At 56.6% G+C, this 21,554-nt stretch overlaps 2 protein-coding genes across 2 annotated transcripts in view; both read right to left on the minus strand.

Annotated features, from left to right (window-relative positions):
* The window catches only part of SERPINF2 (serpin family F member 2), a 6,138-nt gene extending 4,032 nt beyond the window's left edge, over positions 1-2,106 (minus strand). The window contains exons 1-7 of the mRNA XM_077749825.1: positions 1,940-2,106; positions 1,672-1,741; positions 1,473-1,511; positions 1,291-1,353; positions 797-998; positions 385-528; positions 33-236 (exon numbers count right to left, since the gene is read on the minus strand). Of these exons, the coding sequence (XP_077605951.1) occupies positions 33-236; positions 385-528; positions 797-998; positions 1,291-1,353; positions 1,473-1,511; positions 1,672-1,741; positions 1,940-1,956 (739 nt within the window). The 5' untranslated portion in view covers positions 1,957-2,106. The remainder of the gene's footprint in view (positions 1-32; positions 237-384; positions 529-796; positions 999-1,290; positions 1,354-1,472; positions 1,512-1,671; positions 1,742-1,939) is intronic.
* Positions 2,107-3,808: 1,702 nt separating this feature from the next.
* Positions 3,809-17,671, minus strand: WDR81 (WD repeat domain 81). Its single transcript, XM_077749667.1, has 10 exons — positions 13,741-17,671; positions 10,078-10,185; positions 9,633-9,823; positions 9,325-9,515; positions 8,933-9,098; positions 8,674-8,839; positions 7,328-8,014; positions 6,518-6,663; positions 6,059-6,238; positions 3,809-5,030 (listed from the first exon to the last, which is right to left on the minus strand). Exons 1-10 carry the CDS (start codon positions 17,432-17,434, stop codon positions 4,710-4,712), a joined length of 5,850 nt encoding a protein of 1,949 aa, XP_077605793.1. The 5' UTR covers positions 17,435-17,671; the 3' UTR covers positions 3,809-4,709.
* Between the last annotated feature and the right edge of the window lie 3,883 nt (positions 17,672-21,554).

Raw genomic sequence — 21,554 nt, forward strand, 5'->3', positions numbered from 1 at the left:
GGGGGGGGGACATGAGGAGAGGAGGAACGCACCCTGGAAGTGGATGGCATTGAGGAGAAGCAACACCATGTCATCCGGCAGCTCTGAAAGGAAATCCTCGATCTTCCCCTCTGTGGCCTCCTTCACCCATTGGTTGATGTTCATGAGATCATCCCTCTTCCTTCCTGTCAGGCTCATGGGCTTTGCGCCAAAGAGCTGTTCTGATTGTTCCAGGAAGTCCTCTTTGATGGGAAATCCTACACAGGAGGGGCCATACGCTGTTCCTAAGGGCTTCAACTCCAGAGTTACCATTGCTCTGACTGGTTACCTGAGGCCAAGCCCATCTCCGTCACCCCTGTCCACAGCAGGGCACTATCTAGGGAGCTCCAAGCCACCAGCACCTACCTTTCTGCAGGTACATTCTAGCAGCCAGTCGGAATGCCCCGGGGCCCAGGTCCTGGCAAAGGTGGCTCAGCAGGTGGGGAAGGCAGGGCCCTGAGTCTGCATGCAGCACCTGTAGTAACTTCTGCAGCGTTTGGTTCTGAGCCCCTGGAGGGGAGCACATCAGCTGTGGCCGGGGGCCAGCGGTTCTTTCCCACCCTGCTGCCCACTCCGGCCCCTGTTAAGTCCCCATGGCGAGTGTGCCCACGGCACCACGCATTCTCTTCCCATAGCCACTGAACTGGTCTGAGTGACAGCATTTTTATCAGACATCCAAACGACCCCGATGGAAGAAGCACCCACTAGTAAACTCTGGGGTATGGAGTTCCCACTGGCCTCCCAGCTCTGCTGGCCTGGACAGACGATGCCACAGTACCTAGTGCCAGGTGAGACAGTGCCAGGGCCACACTCAGAGGCGACAGGATGAGGTTGGGGCTGGTGGACCTTTGGGCCACCAGGGAGAACAGATCTGTGGTGAAGGCCATCATGCCCTGGGCCAACCTGCGGGTCTCCTCCAGGGTTGGGGCCCCCTTGCAGTCTCTTGGGGCCTTCTTCAGGGCAATACGGCCACTGAACTCCTACGGGGACAGATCAGGGGGTCAGTAGGGTAAAGGGGTCAGCTCGGTGTTGAAGATCCCTTTCATAGCCCCTGTGCCTGAGAACAGCAGGGCCTCGTCCCAGGCCTGACAAGAGAGGGAGAGTCACATGAGTAATGGCCTTCTGGGGACCCCCGTTCTTTCCTTCCATCCCCTCCTGCTCTCTCGCGTAAGGGCTCCGCCTCATGACCACGCCTCCGGGTCCCTCGCCCCTGCTGATTGGCCCTCCGCCCTCGGACCCCGCCCACTCTTCCCCAGCCCCACCTGGTTGTACCTGCTTGCCCAACTTGAGGAAGCTAAGCGGGGGCAGCTTCTCCTGGGCCTGCCCGCTCATTAGCTGAAGAAGAGAGGAAGCAAATGGAGCGTGACCCTTCCCACACGCCCCCCACCCTGCAAGAGCCACAGGCGAGGCCCCTCGGGGCCTTCCTCCCCCTCTTGCCTCTCAGCCCCCAGTACCTGCTGGTGCAAGGGCTCCATGGCACGCGCTGGGGAGAACTGTTGAGACAGGGATGAGAGAAGAGGGAACCCCCTCAGAGCCAAAGCCTCCCTCGACTCAGCCCCCTCCTCTTCCCGCCCAGACCTCCCTCCACCCCTCCGACCCCAGTGCGGCCCCCACCTGCCTCCCCGCCCCACCCAGACCCAGGCCCAGGCTCACCACTGAGCAGGGGCCTTGCAGGCAGGACAAGCCGAGCACCAGGAGCCCCCGGAGCAGCAGCGCCATGTTCCTGTGCAGGACAGGGAGCCTCGGTCCCCACCTCGCCCACACCACCGCGTGGGATCCCCCTACACACGTTGCCCAGCCTGGCGACTCCTGAGCCTCTAGCGCGGAGGGTCAGCCCAGCACACCCGGAAACACACGGGCAGTGGTTCTCGTCTCAGGGGTGGGGAGCCCCCCCCGGGAATTGCTTTCAACCCCTTCTTACTTTCCGGTTTTTCCCATTTGATGCACCGAAAATGTTCGGGTTCACAGGGAAAATATCAGACCAGTCCTCATTCTTCAAGGCCCCACGTTGGGTGTCAGCCGTGGGTTGGAATCCACACTCTGCCTCCTCTGAGAGGACCTGAGCTATCTCCTTTACCCCCCGGGCTTCTCCTTTTCTGGTAAAAGGGTAGCAAAAGTCCCTACGCCCTCCCACTGTTTATTGTGAGGACCAAAATAAGACCGTCTTTGTGCGCCCTGATTACAATGCCTGGCACTCAGTAACATGGCTGTTGTCAGCCTCACCCAGGGCCCCTCTTCTGGGAAGCCTGCCCCGAAGCCTCCTCTGTACTGGGGCTCCTTTCCCAGAGCTCCTATCCAACCAGCTGTCCAGTGGCCCACCTTTTCTGGCTCGTCTGGTCTTGACCACAAAGGTGGACAGGCCCGTGAGGCCCTGAGGTCTCGGCAGCGTTGGCGAGGTGGGCCGGAGAGCCACGTTGTTGACCCAGCAACAGAGCCCAATGAATGGCTCCGGACACAGCCACCTTTGGACTTACGGGAAGCACAGGCCTCGCCCCCCGCTCTGTCCAGGTTGGCTCTGGGAAGCCAGGCTGGCGGGTGGGAATGGGCAGGTCTTGATCTGGCCCCAAGCAGGTCCCACACACTCCAACCCCGCCCCCATCTCAGGACAAGTCCTTCCGGAGGATCCTTCTATCACCCCTGACCCCACCCCCATCACGCACAAGGACCCTTGGCCAGGGATCTGATCTCCAGCCTGGGCTTTTGGAACTTCCTGGCCAGAAAAGACCTCTAGTTTTGAAGTCCCAGGGAGACTCCTGTCAGAACCCCCACCTTGGGTCCTCATCACCCAGGAGGCTTGGAAATAATAAATCTTCTGAATAAATTCACCCCAGACCCCCTGAGCCAGGCGGGCAGTTCCTACCTCCTCTCCCGCCCAAAGAGCAGGCCGAGCCACCCCTCCCCTCCTACCTCTGCGGGCTCCTCGCTGCCGCACACACTGTCCCTCTGGCCCCACTTGGATGCTCCCCACACTTTGCCCAGGCTCCAGCCAGCCCAGCTGAGCCCTCCCCTCCCACCAGGACCTTTGCTCTCAGCCAACCCTGGTTCAGATCACTTTCTCTTCTGGTAAATATTGACCTGCACATCCGGTTAAACATTGATATCGGGGCCGGAAGCCCCATTCCCACCAGGGCATCTAGCCCTGTGACAGCCACCTGGAGCCCTCATGGATTTGAGTCCCACCCGAGTCTAGAGAAAGGAGGTTCAGGGAAACAGTTGAGGAGACTGTCCTCCGCTGTAGGGCACACCCAGGAAGGGCCTTCCAGCAACCCCATGAGTTGGGGGTTTATCCCCACTTTAGTGGGGCTCAGAGAGGCTTTGTGACATGCCCAAGGACACAGCTGGGCTCAGAGCCACCTCCCGCTTCTCACTTCCAGTGTCCTTTTCTCTCCTCATCCTAGAGGTAAGGAAAGGGAAGCTGCAGGAGCCTATGTGGGGAACCCAGGTTAAGATGCCCATCCCCAATCCCTGCAAGCCCAGGATGCTGATTGGCTGTCTTCAGCCTGGGTTTGGAAGGGGTGGGGAGAAGAGAAAGGGCCATGGCCTCTCAGCATCCTCCCTCAGCAGGAGCAAGGCCTCCTTACGTTCCCCCAAGGCTGAGGGTTCAGGAAACTGGCCTGGGGCTGCATGAACCAGAAGCCCTGTACCCCGCGGTACCCAAGAGCAATGATCAGGCTCTCTCCCGCCCTCCCTCTGCCCTACTTCTCACCCTCTCCCCACTGCCCTAGAAGCTGCTGGTCTCAGGTTTTTCCCACCCTGACACCATCGTCAAGAAAAGCCTCACTCCGTTCCATGGCTCTTCCAAAAGATTTATTGGTCATATTTACATCTATTGCAAATAGTGAAGAGGCAGTAAGGGCCCAGGCTCAGACCTCATCTCTGCTCCAGAGTGTGAGAGTCCGGGGATGCCTGGGTCGTCCTGTCCCCTGGGAGAGACCTGAGATGCAGAGATCATTCCTGCCCCTTCTCTCAGGGGGTTGGACCCTCCCCAAGGAGTGGTCCCCTGGGCCCAGGGGCTGCCTCTTCAGTTCAAGGCACAAACACTGTGGTCAGGGGTGGGCAGGCAAGGCATGGGGTCACTCCTGGCAGGCACCAGCTGGCCCAGTCCGCCTACCCTCCCTGGTCCCGCCCTCTTTCTTCCCCTACTGGTCCCGCACTGGGCAGGGCCTGGCTGGGTGGACACTTAAACCCCACCCAACTTAACTCCTGGACCACGACCAGCCCTCCTTAGAGGCTGGAGTCCGAGCACCATCCGTGACCTGGACTGGTGCAGCGCCCCTGCCCTTGTGAGACAGGGGCACAGAGAGCCCACAGGGGAGGGGGCGTCTGCTGGAGACTGGCTGCACAGGGCCAGTCTCCCGTCTCCTTCTCAGAGCTTCCCTGTCCCCATGTGGACGCGGGGGGCAGGGCCGGGGAGAAGGGAGGGCGGCGAGGCTTTCCTGTGCTCCCCCTCTGGCTTCCTGCCGACGAGGGGCGGCATCTCCCCCAAGCCACAAATGAGAGCTTCCCGGCAGCACTGGTGGCTCTGGCGGTTCAGGAACCCGGAGCCCTGCCTCAAGCTGGCTGGCAGGCCACGTGGGCAAGCAGAGAGTGGGGCCTGAGGCCTGCCCACAGGGAGCTGCTGGGGAGACAAGGGGAAGGGACGGACTCCCGGGGGACGCCGGCCCACCCTTGTTGGCCAGCCCCGCCTTGGCCTAGGCCAGGAGGCGGATGACGCCATTGTCCGAGCCCAGCAAGAGGTGGCGTTTGGTGGGCAGCAGGGCCAGGCTGGTGAGCGTGCCTCGGAAGTTCTCAGAGCTGAGCTTGGTGGTAGCCTGGGAGGGCGGCTCAAGCAGAGAGCAGACACCGATCTTGTTGGCCACAGTGCCGGTGACCACCTCGCTGCCGTACAGGTCGAAGGTGTGGATGGGGTCGGATGCCGATTTGTAGTGGTGCGTGGGCTTCTGTTCCAGCTCCTTCCACACGGTCAAGGAGTGGTCAGAGGAGGAGCTGACCAGGACACTGCCCTCCACCGCCTGCTCAGGGAGAAGAGAGCCTCAGCAGGGCCCGGGCCCTCCCACGTGCCCGCCGAGCTCCAGGGTCTTCTGTTTACTTGCACAGTATTTCCCAGGAAGCCAGGGGATGCTGGGCAGGGGGCCAGCCACCCCCTCCCACCAGTTAACACCAGTACATTAAAGTGTCTTTAACCTAGTAGCCACTAGAATTTGAGCACTAACTAGACCTAGGCATTTTGTTAGGTACACCATATTACCACACTTAATTTTCCTAACAGGTCCGTGACGTAAATACTGCTGTTCCCATTTTACAGAGAAAAAACATGAGGCTAAGAAAAGTTACGTAATCCTACCCAGGTCGCAGAGCCAGTAAGTGGCATTACCAGGACTAATACCCAGGCTGACCCCAAAGCCTTCCTTGGAAGGTCAGAATTTAGAGGTACCTGAAGCCCTGGGGCCCTGGGCAGAGGTGGGGGCAGCCTGCCCTTCGTAGTGGCAGCGCATGTCCCCTGGCTCCAGCCAGGACAGGGAGGCAGTGCCAGTTGCCTGGAAAAACCCTCCCACGTAGAGCCCTGTTCCTCCTCCCGGTCCCTCCCTAGGCAGTTCCCCGAGGTCTGTGACTGAGCATGGGCGGGGGTAGGGGCAGGATCCCCATACCCAGATGCCCCTGCCCCCAGCAGGGCAGCCCAGCACGGGGCATGGACTCTGCTCGGTGGTCTGGGAGCAGTAAACAGCCTCTCAGCTGAGCTTTATTTAACCTGAACTGGGTCACGGACAGGGCCCGACCCCTGATCCTCCAAGCAAGACAAATATGGACAAGGGTTACTCATTAGAACATCCCCGGGGAACAGCAGGGTCAGCTCCCCCCCGGGTCCCGCCCCCGTGGCCTGCCTGCCGCCAGGGCCCTTGTCGAAGAGCTGGCCTCCAGACCTCCCTGCCCATCAGCCATGGGGCACGTTCAAGGGAGGCTGTCCTGGGTGGGCCCTAAGAGGGCCCAGAGCAGGGGCCGGGCTGGGCAGGGAAGAGGGGGAGGGGAGCAGGTCAGTCACCTTGATCTGCAGGATGTCTCCCTCATGGGCTGGCCAGCCACGCAGAACCAGGCCTGTACGGGTGTCCAGGAGCACCATGAAGCCCGAGGAGAAGCCAGCCACAACGCTACGGCCACTGGGGCTGACGGCCAGGGAGCGGACAAGCCCCGGGTTCAGCCCGCCACCCAGGCGGAACTCGTGCTGCAGGCAGGGGGAGAGGGGCTAAAGCACCGCCACCCACTCCAACCCATGTCTCCCTGAGGTCCTGCTCACCCCAAGCCCACACAGCTGAAAGGCCTGAGCCTCTGTCCCCCATCGAGGGGAGGGCTCCCCTTCATCCCAGATCAGAGTCCCACCCCCAGGGTTTGCCACTGCGGGTCGTTTGTCTCCAAACAGAAACTACACCCTGCTTCTCCCTTCGGGGTCTCCCTTCCCTGCCGGGCATCCAGGCCAGGGCTCAGGGAACCAAACGCCCCTGACCTGCAGGCCAGGCTTCCTGCAGTCCACGAAGCGTAGGGTCGAGTCAGAGCTGGCCATGGTGATGCTGGTATGGGGGGCGGGCATGACAGCCACAGCAGTCAGGGGCACCCGGCTGTCCCATGGCTCTATCACGCGAAGGGTCTTCCCTGGGAAGGAAAAGCACAGTGGATCTGGGCTCCCAGTAGCGGATGGAAGAACCCCACCTCTTCCGATCTCCCTGACATACCCCGTAACTGCCTCTCATATCCCCAGGGGCCTAAGAAAATGAGAAAGACGATTTTTGACCCTCCCACCTTCCTGCATCCACAGCCAGGCCAGGCTCCTGTCCCCAAACTCTTCACAAGCACCCCTGACCAAATGCTACCTCTCCTCAATCTATCTCAATGCTACTGCACCCCCCTCCCCCTTTAAAAACCATATTAACCTTATTTCTTCCTAACACGATGCCAAAAAATAATCAAGCAAACCTCTGCCAAACTTGTATGACAAACTATACGTTAAGCCAAACTCCTGTGTGCGTTATCTTCTAAACCAGTTCTCTTTCCCATTTTACAGATGGGGAAAACTAATGCTTCCAGCGGCAAAGTGACTTGACCAAGGTCACTCCGCAAATACGCTGGCAGACCCCATTCAAACTCAGGGCTTATGGACTCCACGTCAGGTCTAACGGCTCCTCCATGCAGCCTCCCTGGATCGCCCCACCCCATTATACCAAGACACCCCAGCCGCCCAACCCTGGGTCCCTGCTCCCAGGGCCTGGCAGGGCAGAGCGCGGCAGCAACAGCACAGGCCTCACCTGGGCCCGCTCACCTGTGAAGGGGTCCCAGACGTGCACAGCCCCATCACAGCTCACCACATACTGTGGGGCCTCGAGCTGGCCCACAAAGAAGACGCTCTTGCGGTGCTGGGCGTAGACGAGGCGCGGGGCCATCTCGCTGGTGCCATCCCCGGAGTTGTAGAGCGGCCAGAGGCGCACCGTGCGGTCCTTGCTGCCACTCAGGAAGAAGTCCTCGCTGCTCAGGGGCGCCACGCACTTGACAGCACCTGAGTGGCCCGGGAAGCTCTGTAGGCGGATCTGATGGAAGCGGAAGTGGGCGTCCTGCTGGCTCACGCCAATCTCATACTGCCAGTAGGCCAGCCAGTTCCCAACCAGCCCATGGGCGCTCCGCGGCAGCTCCCGCTTCAGCGCGTTGTCCTCCTCGCTGCTGGGGCCCCCGCTGCCCACCCCGGGGACGGGGCCCCGCAGGCCAGGGCTCTCAGGCTGCGGGTCATCGGGAATCTGGATACGGTTCCCGACCAGGACGCTCCCAAAGGTCCCTGAGTGGCCGTCGTCCCGGGGGAAGCCCCCACTCCGGGGGTCCCACTCAGGGCCAGCGCTGGGCACCATGGGCTCCACGCCGGCAGGGCTGCGACTGCCCGGACTGATGGTCTCCAAATACAGCCCTGCCAGCTCCCCAACCAGCTCGTGGTTGGGGATGATCTTCCGGATGATGTCACCTGGATGGGAGTGGGAGAGGTCCTCAGACCAGGGCAGATGGCGGGCCGCGGCCACCACCCATCCAAGGCTTGGGAACCACAGAAGACAGGGCAGGTACGGGCTGTGCAACTCTGGGCAAGTAACTTCATCTCGGAGCCTATTTTCTTCCTCAGAAAAAGGCAGATTCGTTCACATGAACGTCTTCTGTGTGTGCCGGGCACTACGCAGGGCATCAGAAATAGAATGGTAAAGGCCGGGTGGTGCTTTCCCTCCCAGGGCTTGGATTTCGGTAGAGGGACAAGGACATATCTGACCACACGGCTGTTCATCCTTATTCAAGGAGATGACACACATAATGGGTCAGCAGTGCCAGACCCATACGGGAGGCCACAGCAACGGTGGGCTGTTTATTCCTCTCAGACAGCTCCGGGAGGTGTCAGTACGTCAGCCTGATGGCCGGGCCGTCCCCAGGCCAGCTCCTGTGCCTCCTTGCTGGCTAACGCCCAGTCTCTGTTTATATAGCACCTTGGGACTCTGCAGTCTGAGGCCAAATCCCTTTGCTCTGACCCAGAACACTGAATACTCGTTACTGACTCGGGGGGCAAGGGGAGCATGGGGCCCTCCCCGTGGAAGAGACACAGCCACAGAGGCTTCGAGAGGGAATGTGGTGGGGCAGTACCCAACAGGCAGGAGAAGGGCACGTAGATTGTGTACGCCATCTCCAAGGTGAACACCTTCTGCAGCTCGTCCAGCAGCATGGGATCCACCGGCCGCTGCTGCCCATCGGAGAAGGCCACCTCCGGCAGCTGGCCCTCACTGCGGGCCCCGGGATCCAGCTTCAGCTCCTGTGCGCAGAGAGGCCCCGGGAGTCAGCCAAAGTCACGGCCCCTGCCCCGCCCAACCCAACCCAGCCAGGGAAGGGGGGCGGGTCTGCCTACCTGGTGCCGAAGCTCGTGCAGCTGAGAGAAGACTTGAAAGAAAGTGGCCACGGGCTCACTCAGGTGCTGCTGGACCATCTCCTGTCCAATCCGCAGGCATATGAGGGCGATGAGGCTGATGGTTTTCACGCACAGGACAGTCCGGGCCTGGGCCCCACTCGGGAACCTGGAAAGAGAGTACAGGCGTTCCAGCACCCCTTACCCCCCTCCCCCAACTCTGCGGGACTTGCCCAGAATCTATGAAAAGCTTTAAATGAAAAGAGCTACAAGACAAATTCGATAACCAAGACTTCTGATGCCCAGTCCAGTGTCACCCCCAACCTTCCCAGCCCCTCCTGGAGAGCTCCCTCAGCTGAGCTACTCCCCTGCACAGGGGCAGGGCAGCCACCTACCCGGTGACAAGGGAAGTGAGGAAGCTGAGCACGGGCAGCAAGACCTCGTGGCTGATTCGGGGCAAGATGTCCATGAGGGTGGTGTCCGAGAGGTACACGATGATCTTCTGGGTCAGAGTCACCGCTGCCAGCAGCCCCGCCTCCTTACGGCTGTTCAGTCGACTGGGGCCCGAGGTGCCACCTGGGGCCACCTAGGGCCATGGAGAGGGTGAGGGCCAGGTTGCCCGTGGACCCCCTGGAACCCCCAGGGCCCCCAGGTCTGCCCTCAAGGTCCTCGGCCTCCCAGGGCTGCCGAATCAGTAACTGACCAGGTAGCTGATGTAGGGCAGGTACTGGTAGGTGAGGACAGGCTCCCCGTACAGATGAGCAATGTGGAGGAGGCAGCTGAGCACAGGCCCCGACACTACATCACCCAGCACCGGTCTCTTCTGATAGATGTTGCCAGCACTCAGTGGGGGACTCTCACCACTGCTCACTGTGAACTGCTGCCGAGTGGGCCCTGCCAAGGGAGAAGCAGCAGTCCTGAGTAGCTAGCCACAGGCAGGAGAGAGGTCAGCTTTCCAGGAGCTATGGGAGCCACTCCTAGTCACCCTAGCCTGGGCTTCCCCCGCTCCCCCCAAGCCCTACCCAAGGAAGACTAGGACCCAGGACCTAGCTGGGAGGTGGAAGTGGGAAGGGTCTCCTGCAGGGGGCTGAAGATGGACAGAGGGGCAGGGCTGAAGCCCCATCTCCAGCACTGACCACAGGCCTTACCAACATAACAAGATGTCAGCAAGCGGAGCAGGTTCCGGGCCACGTAGCGAGAGGCCACTGTGGGACCGAGCTTGGCAGAGAGCCAGCGGACCATCTTGCAGGCTGTATCTGCAGGGCAGGAACGGATCCTGAGCTTATCAGATAATGGTGGCTCGCCACTCCTCCCACCCCACCCCACGGCACCCCTCCTGGCCAATCCTGGCTGCAGATCTGCCCAGGAGCCCAGCCAAAGCCGGAGCCCCTCACCACCAACCCTCTATTTTGCAGTTGCAGAGGTGGCCTGTGGCTTTGGGACTGCCCCATGTGACCCCGGCTTTGGGGCTGCCCCAGGCTCCTCTCCTTCAGCACACCTTGCAGGAAGGTTACCCTTTCAGTGAATGTTCCTAAGCTGCTAAACAAAGCCCAGCCAGGCCCTGGCTCCCTCACCCTGTGGCCTGTGCTCCTTCTTCTTCTGTCCACTCTCATTGTTTAACCTTCCTAGCTTTGCACTGATTCTCTTTTTTTTCCTTCAATTTTTATTTAAATTCTAGTTAGTTACAATACAGTACAATATTGGTTTCAGGAGTAGAATTCAGTCAGTGATTCTTCAGTGGAACCAGGACAGCCTTAGAGCCTCACACATGCTGTTCCCACTGCCTGCGATGCTCTTCCCACTGCAGACCCCTACCATTTTGCTTGCTATCTCGTACTCATTGGCCTTCAAGTAGTCCTACTTTCATGGACCCCTGAAAACTAGATCTAAGCCCCCTTTACATTCCCTCATAGCAGCCAGCCTTGTTCTTTACAGCACTAACACAACTCATTTACGTGACACCATCTACAGTGTGGCATCTCCGCCGCTACAGGTGAGCTGCAGGAGGGCGGGCCCACACCTGTGCCACGTGTGAATCTGCTGGATCCACTGCTGCGCCCATACTAGGTACTCAGAACTGTTGAATGAACACCAGAGTAAAGAAAAGTTAATACCTATTCTTCTCAAACTATTCCAAAAAATGAAAGAGGAAGGACAGCTTCCGAATTCATCTCTGAGGCAGCATTGTCCTGCTACCAAAACCAGATAAAGACACTAAGAGAACTACAGGCCGTTGTCTCTGATGCACGGAGATGCACAAATCCTCAACAAAATTCTAGCAAACGGAATCCAACAATGGATTAAGAAAATCATTCACCACAATCGAGTGGGATTTATTCCTTGGGATGCAAGGTGGTTCAATAGTCCCAAATCAATCCTCGTGATACATCACATCAATAAGAGAAAGGATAAAAACCATATGATCATCCCGACAGATGCAGAAAAAGCACCTGACAAAGTGCAGCATCCATTCATAACACCCTCAACAAAGTAGGTCCAGATGAAACATAATAAGGCCATAGATGAAAAACCCACAGCAAACGTCATCATCAATGGGGGAAAATTGGGAGCTTTTCCCCTAAGGTCAGAAACAAGACAAATATTTCCACTTTCACCACTGGAAGTCCTCGCCACAGCAATTAGACAACAAAAAGAAATAAAAGCCATCCAAATTGGTAAGGAAGAAGTAAAAGTTTCACTATTTGCCGATGACATGATACTATTTATAGAAAACCCTAAAGACTCAACCAAAAAGCTGCTAGAATTCAGTAGTCACACATGAATTCAGTGAAGTTACAGGATACAAAATCGATGTACAGAAATCTGTTGCATTTCTATACACTAAGAATGAAACAGCAGAAAGAGAAATTAAGAAAACAATCCCATTTACAATTGCACCAAAAATAATAAAATACCTAGGAATAAACTGAATCAAAGAGGTGAAACACCTGTACCCTGAAAACTGTAAAACACTGATGAAAGACACTGAAGACAACACAAAGGAATGGAAAGGCATTCCATGTTCATGGATTGGAAGAACAGATATTGTTGAAATGTCTATACTACCCAAAGTAATCTATACATTTAATGCAATCCCTATTAAAATACCAACAGCATTTTTGACAGAAATAGAACAAACAATACTAAAATTTGTACGGAATGACAAAAGACCATGAACGCTAAAGCAATCTTGAAAAAGAAAAACAAAACTGGAGGTATCACAATTCTGGACTTCAAGTTATATTACAAAGCTGTAATAATGAAAACAGTATGGTACTGGCACAAAAATAAACACATTAATGGAACAGAATAGAAAACCCAGAAGGAAGCCCACAATTATATGGTCAATTAATCTTCGACAAAGGAGGAAAAGAAAGAATATACAATCGGAAAAAGACAGTCTTTTCAACAAACGGTATTGGAAAAACTGACAGCTACGTGCAAAAGAATTAAACTGGACCACTTTCTTATGCCGTACACAAAAAGAAACTCAGAATGGATTAAAGACCTAAATGTGAGACCTGTAACCATAAAAATCCTAGAAGAGAGCACGGGCAGTATTTCTCTGATATCCGCCATAGCAACATCTTTCTAGCTATGTCTCCTGAAGAAAAGGAAACAAAGGCAAAAATAAACTATTGGGACTACATCAAAATAAAAAGGTTCTGCATAGCTAAGAAAACGATCAACAAAACTAAACGGCAACCTTCTGAACAGAAGACATTTGCAAATGACATATCCAATAAAGGCATAGTATCCAAAAATACATTAAGAACCGATACAACTCAACAGCCAAAAGCCAAATAATCCAATTAAAAAACAGCAGAAGACGTGAACAGACATTTCGCCAAAGAAGACATCCAGATGGCCAATAGACATGTGAAAAAGATGCTCAACATCACTCATCATCAGGGAAATGCAAATCAAAACTGCAGTGAGATATCACCTCACACCTGTCAGAATGGCTAAAATCAACAACCAAACAGTTAAGTGTTGGCAAAGATGTGGAGAAATGTGCAGTGTTGGAGGGAATGCAAACTGGTGCGACCACTGTGGAAGGGGCTTGGGAGGTTCTTCAAAAAGTTAAAGACAGAACTACCCGATGATCCAGTAATTGCCCTGCCGGTATTTACTCCCAAAATACGTAAACACTATTTCCAAAGGACACACGCACCCCTATGTTTACTGCAGCATTATCTACAAGAGCCAAACTATGTGCAGCCCAAGTGTCCAACGACAGAAGAATGGATAAAGAAGATTTGGTACACACATAGAATGGCATAAAAAAGTCATGAAAAAGAATGGCATCTTGCCATTTGGAACAACATGCATGGCGCTAGAGAGTATTATGTAAGCAAAATAAGTCAGTCAGAGAGAGACAAGTTCCACATGATTTCACTCATATGTGCAAATCTAAGAAACAAAACAAACAAGCAAGGAAAAAGAGAGAGAGGGGAAGAAACCAAGAAACAGACTCTTACCTATAGAGAACTGACGATTATCAGAGGGGAGATGGACGGGGAGACGGGTGAAACAGGTGACGGGGATGAAAGCGCACTTGTTGTTGAATCACTATATTGTACCCCTGAAACTAATATGGTTTATCTATATGTTAATTATACTGCAATCAAAAAACAGAACCATGAGGTACCTGGCTGGCTCCGTCGGAAGAACATGCGACTCTTGATCTCAGGGCCGAGAGTTTGAGTCCCACGTTTGGGGGTAGAGATTATGCAAATAAATAAGATTAAAAAGCAAAACAAAACAAACCAGAGGACTGTTTTACAACACCTCGAGGCCTGAGAACTCACCAAGAAGGATCTTCTGTTCTTTGCCCTCCGACTGCTCAGTTAGTGGTTCCTCCTCTTCCTCCCCATCTGTGTCGCCCCCACGGGCCACAACAGTATCCATGGACAGCACCGTGTCAGAGAGAGTGAGCTCCGACGCCCTGGTGAGCTCGTCTTGCTCCCCTTCTCCATCTTCCTCCAACACCACACAGCCTTCCTCGTCCTCCTCCTCCTCCTCCTCCTCCTCCTCCTCCTCCTCGGAGCCCTCGCTTTGCTTCAAGTCCTGGCTGCTGTCGCCTGACCTGAGGCTGCTTTTGTCCACAGGAGCGCCCCCTTCATCTGCAGCCCGCTCCTCACCCAGGGAGGCCTCACTGGTGCTGCTCTTGTCGCTCAGCCGGCCTAGGCTCACAGCCTCAGCTTCCTGGGGCTGCGGGGACTCGGCCACATAGAGCCCGGCTTGGAAGTCCTCGGTCTCGGGGAGGTAGGCCTGGTCATGGAAGCTGACCCCAGACGTGTAGTCTGGGAGCCCCAGGCCCGAGGAGGCAGCAGGCTCGCCATCCATCTGGATTTCCTCCCCGAAAGCACAGGGGCTGGGCCCGGCCCCTGGGAGCTCACTCTCCTCATCCTCGGGGGCCCCCACCAGGCCCTTGCTTTCCTCCTGGGAGGCCTCCGCACCAGCCAGCACCTGGAGGACGTGGGGCAGCAGGTGGATGAGAAAGGCCTGCAGGCCCAGCCGCACCATCAGCTGGGCCACGAAGCAGTCGGTGTACAAGTAGAAGCGGCCGTGTAACCGCCAGGGGCTCTCATAGGCACCAATGAGTGGCTTCAGCAGGTACTTATTGGCATTTTTGGGGCCCAGGGCCTTAGCGACAGGCTCAAACAGGTACCAGGCTGTGTACACAGCCGTGTGCTCCTCAGACATGAGCGACAGCACGAAGGGCAGCAGGATCTCCAGCCCCTCCGGGGTGATGTCACTCAGCACTGCGCCCAGTTGCTGCCACAGCGCGAACACCAGCTCCCGGCCCTGCGCCTCGTCCTCCACGTGCCGCGCCTGATACAGGAGGATGAACTTGTGCAGCGCCCGGAAGTACGGAGGGAAGGGGACCGCGGAGCTGAAGGGGCTGAGGAGCTGGGCCGGGCAGGGCGGAGGCAAGCCGCGGGAGATGGGCCTGTACTCAAAGAGCGGGGCCAGCTTGGCCCTCCCTGCCTCCACAGGGCCTTCGGGGCCACTGAGCTGCAGGAGCAGGTCCAGCACGGGCTGCAGAGACACGGGGATCTCCTTGGGGTGGCGCGTGCAGAGCCCCCGAACGGCCTCAAAGCGCGCCCACAGAGGCGCGTCGGGCTGCAGTGTCCGGACCCTGGTGGCAAACACCATCTCGGCCAACAGGACGCCCAGCGCCTGCATGTCCCGATGGAAGAGGTCCTGCAGCTGCACGGGCCGCTGGACCTGGGCGTGCTCGGGCACCTCCAGCCGGCCCCCCAGGCCTTTGGTCAGGAAGTTGCCTAGTTTCTCCAGCCCCTCCAGAGCCTGCACAGGATTGAAACCCTCAGGGAGAAGAACCTTCCCCTCTTCGCCTTCCCCAGGGTCCGCCCCGGCGGCTTTGTTCCTGCGGCCTGCTCGCGAGGCCGAGGCCACCGAGAAAGCCAAGAGGCCTGGCGGGCCTTGGCCCGAGGACGATGAGGAAGAGGCCAGCTGGTCACCTGCCTTCCCTGCGAGGGAGATAGAATCCAGAGCTTCTGTGGCCTGTTCCAGGTCATCTTCCCCCGCCACGGGTCTGTCTCTGGCCCAGCCTGCCTCACAGGGGGTGGCCTCTAAAACCAGCCTGCCCACCCCATTCGTAAGCTGTCCTGCTAAGTCCTCCCGGCCTACGCTCTCCTGGATGGTCTGGAACAACACTCTAGGGATGAGTGGAGGCTCAGGGGCCAGGGCAGGGGCCCCAGCCAGGCGTCGGGGGTGTGGCTGATCGAAGAGCTGCACCACGCCATAGCTGGTCAGGTGCGTGTGCGCGTCCACCAGGTGCAGGCACACGTTCTTCTCTTTCACAGCCTCCTTGCCCTGGAGTTTGTAGCCAAACGTGAGGTCAATCCAGTGGTGGAGATCCTGGGACACCTCCCGGCTCTCCAGCAGCGCCCGGTGGGCAGACACGAACTCCTGGCTGGAGCCACACCAGGCTGGCACGTCCAGGTCAGGCATGTCAGGGTGGATGGAACAGAAGATAGAGGGATCGGTGTAGAACTCGGGAATGCACTCGTCGGGTGTCCAGTTCTGCATACGCTCCATGCTGGCGGGGTACTCATGGGGCTCCCACTGCGCCCGCACGTGGCCACAGAGCACCGACCGGGGTGTCCGCCGAGCCTTGTACACGTAATACGTGATGTCGGAGAGCACATCTGAGATGTGGTGAGGGACGTGAGGTGGCTCCCCGCCACCCGCACCTCCTGCTACAAACGCCTGCCGTGTCATCTCGTATGTGAAGTCCAGCTGCTTATCCCCCTTGTTGAGGCGGAACTTGGACTTGCGCAGGTCTCGAAAGCGCCCGTGGGGTGTGGTGAAGTCCACCACCCAGGGCAGCACTGGGTGGTAGTTGGGATCCCCCTGCCGCCGGCCTGCCAGCCTATTTAGCTGCATGAGGTAGTGGAAGTTGCTGATGCGGCCATGGACCCAATCCAGCACAAGGCTTCTAAGCTCCTCCCGGCTGCTGGGACACCCAGGCTCCCCGCTTCCCTCCTCTCCAAGTTCAATGCCTGGCCCAGCCCTCCCTCCAGGGGTCTCTTCATTCTCTTCCTCCCTGGGCTGCTCGTAGGCACTCAGGTCCAGCCGGAGCTCACTGCAAATCTTCTCATCCACAGCGATGTGGTGCAAAGTTAGGGCCCCGCAGGCCAGTCCCTGGCGGTGACAGGCATCCATGGCCCTCAGCACACGGAAGAGAATGAAGAGCACCTTGGCTTGGCTGTTGGTCAGCTTGGCAGGGCTGAAGGTGACCACGTCGTGCAGGGAGAACTGCACATAAGGGTGCACGACGTACAGCATCTCTGGCGACTCCAGCAGGGCCTCAGCTCGCAAAAGACTGGGACAGGCCAAGCTGCCCCCAGGGGGAGAGGGACCATCTCTTGCATATGATGGGCACTGGGCAAGTTCACCCACAGATAGGAAGGAACAACCATAGACCCTCTGCAGAGCCTGTCGTACAAAGTCCAGGGCAGGGACAGCTGAAGGGGCCGGGCTGTGACTGTAAGGCTGCCCATAGGTACGATACGCATGGCGCCACAGGTTGCGATAATTCTGGGCAGCCACATCCTGCATGAAGCGAGTGAGGGTCTCAGGGCCGCTGGACCCTTCCTCGAAGGGCAAGCCGCCGCCAAGGGGGTAGGACAGCCTCCGTTTCCGCAGCCCGTGCACCTCCACGCGCGTCCAGCCGGGGGGCAGCTTCTGCACCGAGCGTTGCAGAAGAGTCCTCACTTCCGCCTCGCTCAGGCCCTCCGCCCGGGGGCAGGGTCCCGGGGGCAGCCGGCGTTCGCGGAGGCTGGCCAGCCAGCGCGCGGGCACTAAGGCCACCACGTGGGTCCCCCCCGGGGCGGGAGCCAGCTGCCGGGCATCGATGTTCAGGTCCCTCTCCACGCTCTGGAGCAGCTCCTCCATGTCGGGGCCTGGGGGCGGGGACCAGCCTTCGGCCCCGTTGGTAAGAGCGACTTCCCGCCCCCTGCTCCCCGGGGCCATCTCCTCCTGGCCGCCTGGGGGCAGCGCGGGGCTGAGCCCGGCCACGGCCCTTCCCGCGACGGCTTCCGGGGTGCCAGGCCGGGAGGGTAGGGATGGGCGAGGGACCGGAGCTGAGGCAGAGGCGGGAGGATGGCTGGGCCGGGAACTGAGGAGGGGCGGGCGGGGACGCTCTTACCCCACTGCAGGGTCCTGCGCTCCGGGCACAGCCGGGCAGGGGCTGCGGGGCGCCTGAGCCGGGCTCTGCCGTGACTGGTCAGCTGACTCGGCTCACGTGATCGCCCCGGCACGGAAACAACCGCACGTGGCTCCAATGGGCAGGTCGGACCGCGCCTCCCGCCGGCGCCACCGCCTGGCAGGCCTCGGTGCCCTCCCACCCAATGCTGTGGTGGCTTCGCTTCCCCGGGGTGCAGGGGAGGGGGGTGCCGAACTGCCCAGGAGATTTCCCTCCCTGCTTCCTCCTGCACGCATCGGGACGTGGATTTAGGAGGGATTTTCCCGGAGATCCCAGCCTTTAGCGAGCTGATCCCACCCACCCTTCTGGTTTTACAGATAAGAAACCGCGGGGCAGAGCTGGGGCTTTTGACATCAAGTCCCTTCAGCGCCTCCATGCTGCCTGCCAAGTGAAGGAGCTTTGAATTTTCCAACACATTTAATCAGTAACATTCCATTTGGCCTTTACAACACCCCCCGAAATACAGAAGACAGTTCATACTGTTTCCATTTCACAAGTGATAACCACGACCCACCAAAGAGACTTGCCCAAGTGGCAGAATGGCAACTTAGAAGCTGGTGTGCACACTTTCTGCCCTACAGTCCTCAGCTCTCTCAGGGCTCTTTCCTTCTTTCTCTCTTTCAAATTCTGAGCGATCTGAGAGGGAGAGAAGTGGCCCAGGCCCAGAAGCCCTGTAGTTCTTGGGAGGAGATGTTGCCCCAAGACTTCCCGTTGAAGATCTGCCTCAGGTGCCAGAGCCTGCCTGCTGTGGTCAGAGCCTTGCAGTTGCTACCCTGGCTGGGGGGACAGCGCAGCTGAGGACAAGGAGCAGAAACCAGACAGCTGGTGCCAAAACTGAGACCTTCCCGGGATCTCAGTTCTGACTCATTTGCAGGACAGATAGGACATTGTAGTAAAGCCACTGGCTGTTTTGAGTCTCGCCCCTACAAGATTTGCCTCAGGTAGGACTTTGGTCTAGAGATGTAGGGAATCCATAAAGGCACTTAAGAAAAACTACAGGACTGGGGCCCCTGGGTGGCTCACGCAGTTAAGCATCCAACTTGATTTCGGCTCCGGTCCTGATCTCATGGTTCATGGGATCGAGCCCCACATTGGGCTTTGCACTGCACTGAGCCTGCCTCGGATTCTCTCTCTCCCTTGCTCATGCTCTCTCTCTCTCTCTCTCTCAAAATAGATAAGTAAAACTTAAAAAGCTTTTTAATAAAAAAAACAAGAAAGAAAGAAAAACTACAGTCCTAATTAGAGAGGAAGCAAATGGTTCAGCTATGATCTGATCCCATTTGTTTCTTCAGAAACAGTGGGAGCCCCGGATGTGCTTGGTCACATGGCCCTGGGCAGTAATAACCTAAAACCATCATTCACGGAGCACTGATCAGGAGCCAGGCACCCTGCTAACACCTTGCATATCTTGTTTTGTTTAAGAAGATATTTTTATAACCATTTAGGATGAGGAAGTTGACTACTTTAGGCAACTTGCCAAAGGTCACATTGCTAAGAACTGGTAGAGCCAAAATTCAAACCCAAACTATCTCACTCGAAAACCAATGTTCACTGTGCTCCTTGGCCACGAAGTTTGATTTTTTTCACCTGAGAAATGCGGTGTTCCTTGACAATCTCGCATCCCAAACTTTGGTCTGAGTACCTGAGGCCAGTGAACGGGTTTTGGTGGTCACTAGGTAGTGCCTGCGTCTTAGTATCAATAAAATGAGGCCCAGCTGGCCTTGGCTCTGGTTTGTTTACCTAGTCTGAATAGGCGCTACTTTTTTCTTTCTGCAAGTTGGTATATGTCCTGCCCTCTAGTGGTTTGGGTTTGCAATACAACAATGACCTTGAGTGTAACTAACCGTAAGGATTCTATTCTTCCCTTGAGTAGGATGTCCTTACAGTGCTGGGCTCTAAGATTTCTGGGGCACTGACACCTTCCCCAACCCGAGGTCTAGTACAGTGGTTTTCAGACTTTATGATGTACTTCTGAGTCAGTAGTCCAGAGGGAGACCCAAGAATCCGAATTTTTAGCAAGCACCCCAGTTCATTTTGATGCAGGCAATTGGCAGGCCACATCTTGATATAAGGCTCCGCAACAGTTCAATTCCCATATTTCCCCAGAATCCCAACCCAAGCACCCTTGGGCTTTGGGGAATCTGGGACCGAATTAGCCACTCCTTTTCGCCAACCTCAATATTGAGTTTCCTGGGAGGTCATGGCTTGGATAGTCAAGGAGGGAAGTTGCAGCTGCCCCAGCAGTCAGCCCATGCTGAGTGAGGTTAGTTTTTGCTGATCTGGCAGGGAGAAAAGTGAAGAAAACTAACATTTGGTGCACCAGCCGTGGGCCAGTGGGCCAGACACTGTGCTAGGTGTTTTCAAGCACAATCCATTTTGAAAGGGACGCCTGGGTGGCTCAGTAGGTTAAGCATCCAACTTCAGCTCAGGTCACATTCTCACCGTTCATGAGTTCGAGACCCTTGAACTTTAGAGGATCTTCTTCAGATCCTCTGTCCCCTCTCCCTCTGTTCCTCCCCCCTCATGTGTGCTCTCCCTCTCTCTCAAAAATAAATATTTTTTAAAAATTTAATTAAAAAAATAATCCTTTTTTATCCCTACAATAAACTATGAATTTATTATTCACTCTATTTTGTAGATGAGGAAACTGAAGTGCAGAGATGTTGAGCATCTTCATCAAGTTCAGAGCTGGTAAGAGCTGGAATTTGAATCCAAGTTTGTCTAATTCGGTAGTTCTCAACTGGGGGAGATTTTGGCCCCCAGGGGACATCTGGTAATGTCCTGAGACCCTCATGGTTGTCATAAATGCAGGGTGGGGATGTCGCTAATTCCATCTAGTGGGCCAGGGATGCTGCTAATATGTGACAAACGACAGCCCCCACAACCAGACATTATCTAGTCCAAAATGTCAGTAGTGCTGAGGTTGAGAAACCCTGGACTCAAAGCCTGTGCTTTTGCCCTGTGAAGTGGGAGGGGTGAGGGGATGGAGAGTTAGCAGAACAGAAGGGAGATGGGCCTACTCCCGGGGCCTTGGGTAGGAAGGGGATGAGACTTCCATGGTAAGGATAATGGATAATGGGGGTAGCTAGTGAGGTTTCTCTTTCTTCCAAGCCTGGCCAAGGCCCTGCTCAGTTTCTCCCAACCTTGCCAAGTCAGTCCTGGGACTTCACACTAAGCTTGTCCTGGAATGACCCTGACTCCCAGCTCAGGGCTGGGGTAAAAATATTTACCTGGGTCTTCCTGCAGGACTTACCAGTCAAAGCCTCTGGTTCCTGGGATCAGTGCACTCCACTCGCAGCCCCTGGCAGGCTCATTAGCACGCCTGCTGTGGAAAGTGACCGTGTAAATACAACAAGGGCCAAGTGGCATCTAAATTAGAAGTGGAGTGAATGGGCAAAGCCAAAAGAGTCCCCTCAGCTAGTCCCAGTCTGGGAAGGAACAGGGCAACTTGAGTAAGGAGTAGGGGGCAAATGGCCTGCGGAGCAGCCTTCTCGTCCCAGGAGGCATTCTTTCCACGGCTATTCGTCTCCTCTGGGCTTGGTTTGCAGCTTTGCTGGACCTTCCCCAGAACCATTCCTGGAGCACCCACTCACCCAGCCAGCCACCATTCTGAGCCTCCCCAATACTGGCCTCCTTCTAGACCTGGGAAAACGGTTATGAGTAGAGTGTGAACTGACTGTGCAGACAGGAAATACCTCTCGTTCCAAGCTCAGAACCTCTGAAGAGCTAACCAACAGATGGGGGGAGGGAGGGAGGTAGTCTTGGAGTGAACGAGGAAAGAACACACAAGCAGGTCCCCCATATTTGGGGTTCCATCTCCTTCCTTTCCAGGAGACCCAGGAGGATCGGGGCGGAGGCAGAGTGGGGGGTGGGGTGGGGATAAGGGGA

This window comes from Crocuta crocuta, unplaced genomic scaffold (genome assembly GCF_008692635.1).
Source record: "Crocuta crocuta isolate KB4526 unplaced genomic scaffold, BGI_CrCroc_1.0 scaffold149, whole genome shotgun sequence".
NCBI lineage: Eukaryota > Metazoa > Chordata > Mammalia > Carnivora > Hyaenidae > Crocuta > Crocuta crocuta.

Excerpts from the sequence above, each read along its gene's own strand:
- WDR81 (XM_077749667.1), bottom strand. The coding sequence starts at position 17,434 with ATGGCCCCGGGGAGCAGGGGGCGGGAAGTCGCTCTTACCAACGGGGCC. Across the intron at positions 9,099-9,324 it reads CTCACTTCCCTTGTCACCGG|GTTCCCGAGTGGGGCCCAGG; the intron begins GTAGGTGGCTGC and ends CTCTCTTTCCAG. Across the intron at positions 6,664-7,327 it reads CGTCTGGGACCCCTTCACAG|GGAAGACCCTTCGCGTGATA; the intron begins GTGAGCGGGCCC and ends TTTCCTTCCCAG.